The sequence below is a fragment of the Pteropus vampyrus genome, unplaced genomic scaffold (genome assembly GCF_000151845.1).
Source record: "Pteropus vampyrus isolate Shadow unplaced genomic scaffold, Pvam_2.0 Scaffold73, whole genome shotgun sequence".
NCBI classification, from domain to species: domain Eukaryota; kingdom Metazoa; phylum Chordata; class Mammalia; order Chiroptera; family Pteropodidae; genus Pteropus; species Pteropus vampyrus.
In genome coordinates this window covers 5,807,829-5,810,935 of record NW_011888854.1, presented here as the reverse complement: position 1 = coordinate 5,810,935, position 3,107 = coordinate 5,807,829, and the positions used below count along the sequence as shown (strand labels likewise).

The 3,107-nt window shown below is 34.8% G+C and overlaps 1 protein-coding gene across 5 annotated transcripts in view; it reads left to right on the top strand.

Moving 5' to 3' along the window:
- INTU (inturned planar cell polarity protein) overlaps positions 1–3,107 on the top strand; it is a 58,591-nt gene that overhangs the window by 531 nt on the left and 54,953 nt on the right. For 3 of the 5 annotated variants that reach the window (XM_023531816.1, XM_023531818.1, XM_023531817.1), the window contains exon 2: positions 1–112. This exon is cut by the window's left edge and continues 1 nt beyond it. The exons of the other annotated variants lie outside the window; for them this stretch is intronic. In XM_023531816.1, the coding sequence (XP_023387584.1) occupies positions 1–112 (112 nt within the window). The remainder of the gene's footprint in view (positions 113–3,107) is intronic. 5 annotated transcript variants of the gene reach the window in all.

The window sequence follows — 3,107 nt, the reverse complement described above, 5'->3', positions numbered from 1 at the left end:
TTCCCCAGGAGCTCCTTGGAGACCTCCCTTCACAGGAAGGAGATGAGGACTGTGATCTTGAAGATCATGTCAGCGACTCGGGTTCATATTCGTCTGCGAGTAGCGATTATGAGTAAGCTTCTTGAGGAGGAACAATTAAATCCTTCCCTTCAATGCAGAGAGTGTACACGTGGGCCGGGGGGATTGCAAGAGTGTTGGCATTTTGGGGACTGAGTGTTTGATTTACTATAGTAAGTGGGATTTATTTGCGCCATGTTTCGGTTGTGCGATGCGTCGTAGTGCCTTCTTTAGCATCATGATCTTTGTGACTTACCCTGAAGGGACACCGTACAGGTTTTATAAGCCAACTATTTAAAGGAGATTTTTTTTCCCTGTTAAAAATCAATAGATAAATAAAGAAAATCTACTCATAGTTTCACTATGGAGAACAACCTCTCCTAGTATTTTCTGAGTATTTCTGCTATATTTTTCTATACATCCTCATGGTTTTCATGTTTTCTATTTTATGCGGTAATGTAATTTTTGGAATACTGAATATCTAAGTATGATTTTTCACTTTTTAAATCCTTAATAATAATGACAAAGTTAGTTTGATTCACAGTACCCAGTGCTACTTCAGTTTTAAAGGAATGTATCCCTTAGTGTTATAGAACGAACTTTTTGGAAAAGTTAATGGTAATTTAAAATGACTAACAGTGAAAAGGTTCAGGTACCAAAGTATCAACCAACCCCATAGTGAACTGCCATATATAGTCAGTTTTAGGATATTTTATGTATATTTAGGAATAACAGTTACAAATATTTAACGTGTATTTAAGAGTAACAGTTATTTGCAATTATTTTCACCTATAGGTATATAAAACATTTTTATCATCTTTAAAAGCATGGGGGGAAAACTATCATTAATGGCTGCTCAATATGCTCTAGAGGCTTAATGAGGACAGATTATATTGAAGACATGAACAAATTTAAGAATATCACGTTTTGCATAATCTGCTATTGTCATTTAAAAAATAATTACAACATTCATGGTTATCAAGAGAAGCTGCTGGAAGGAAGTATAGATTACGTGGAACTCATATGGTCTTGCTATTGCTTAAACCATAGACAGCGTGGGACTAAAATTTTTGGTTTCTCTATATCTTAAAATCACACACTTTTAACCCAGAGAGAATCTGTAATTTGCTGTAATGATGGTCATACAGCTGGGTGTTGTCAGTGTAGGATTTTAGGAGACCTGATTTCAAATGGGATGCCCTGATTTTGGTGGAATGAAGACAAATGAGCTAGCCCTGTTTCCTAGAAAACAAGCTATCTGAGGACCTTGTGTTAGAACTCATTACTTCAAAATATTTTGTAATTCAGAATACATGTGTATATATATTAAATTTTGGGGTTTTTTTTTTTCAAATGGTTGTTAAGCTTGCTATGCCATTCACTAATCACTCCAGTGTCTTTATTCTCCTAAGACTAAAGTACAGTAAATCCCTACTATGAAATGTTTTGCTGGTCTATCTTTCGAGTGCTGCCAAGATTCAGATTTTATGACTCTCCCTTCATGGTGCGTAGGACGTGAGAGTTGATTTGCTGGCCTGACCATGTAGGCTTCTTTTCCTTCCTTATGGTATTAGGTTCCTTTTTAAGCTGCAGAGTCACCAGTGCAAGAAGTGGCCTTCCTGGCTTGGACAAACCACTCTTTGATCAAAAGCACAGAGATGTGAACCTAATCTTTTTTGTCAAAGCTAAGAGATATGAATTGTCTACTGTCTTTCATCACTTACATGAAGGTTATTAAGGGATTTATGTTATTTATTTACATACAGTATTCTGAACTTTCAGGCTTCTAGTTAATCATCTGCATATTCTTTCTGGAAATTACTGTTTTAAATGTGCTTTGCAACTGAAAACTGATTTGATCTTCATGTGATCGTCCATACAGAATAAGTTTATCATTTTTGAGGTAAAATTACTTTAAGTACATTCTGGTGAAGTACTTTTAATAGGTTTATTTAAGACATATGTAAGAGGAAAACTAAATTAGTGCAGTATATCTTAACCTGGCACATTGGCAAGTCCTGGGGAAATTTCAGAGATGGATGGGTTGGATTAAGGGAACCAGTAACTAGTTTCAGTACTGAAATAACAGAAATCATGCATGTACTTGCAATAAGCTATGTTTTTTTGTTTTGGTTTACAATTGTCCGACTTAGCGAAGCAACCTTGGTTAGTTTATGCTTGCCAGAGTTCTCAATTTTATGACTTAGCTTTTTGATTTTTCAAAGTGAATTTTCTGTTGTTGTTACTTTTAAAACCTTGACTGATGGAGAGAAAGAGGAAGACTTTTAAAAGAATTTAGCTGTAAAAAGCTAATAAATTTCCACTGAGAATAAAATGTTTGGAGAAATATGTCCTTTACACACATTTAACGTGTGCAATTTCTTAAGTGTATACATCTATCAAGATAATGAACATATGCATCTCATCCAAGTTTCCCCAAATGCCTCCTTAAGACTACTCCTGCCCCCTCATTCCTTACAATCACTTAGACGGTGTCACTAGAGATGAGTTTGTATTTTGTAGAGTTTTATAAAAATGGAATCACACAGTATGTACTCTTTTTTTTACCTGTCTTTTACTCAAGAGTAATTATTTTGAGACTCATCCATTATGTCACCTATATGTAGTTCATTCCTTTTTTTTTTTTCCTGAACAGTATTCCATTAAAGAACACACCAAAATTTATCTTTTTCTGGGGTTTTAACATGGGAATGTACTACTTGAAGAATCAAAATATTTCAAAGTCATGATCCCCTTTATTAACATCCAATTTATGATAGTTCTATTTTTCCTCTCCTACTCTGAACCCTGACATCTTTTGACTTTTAATTTCCCTTAAGTTATATAGATTAAAAAGGCAAATAGTATGTAACTAAGTTTATGATGAGAAATGGCAATTCTCTGCTACCATCTGTCTCTACTTCCAGCTCAGCATATTTGAAGAGAATTCATTATTTACCTGTTTCTCCTCTAGTTCACCCATCTCATTTACTAACTTTGCTTTCTCCTTACTCATGTGTTCAGGTCTAGTAAGTCTCCAGTCCTGGTGA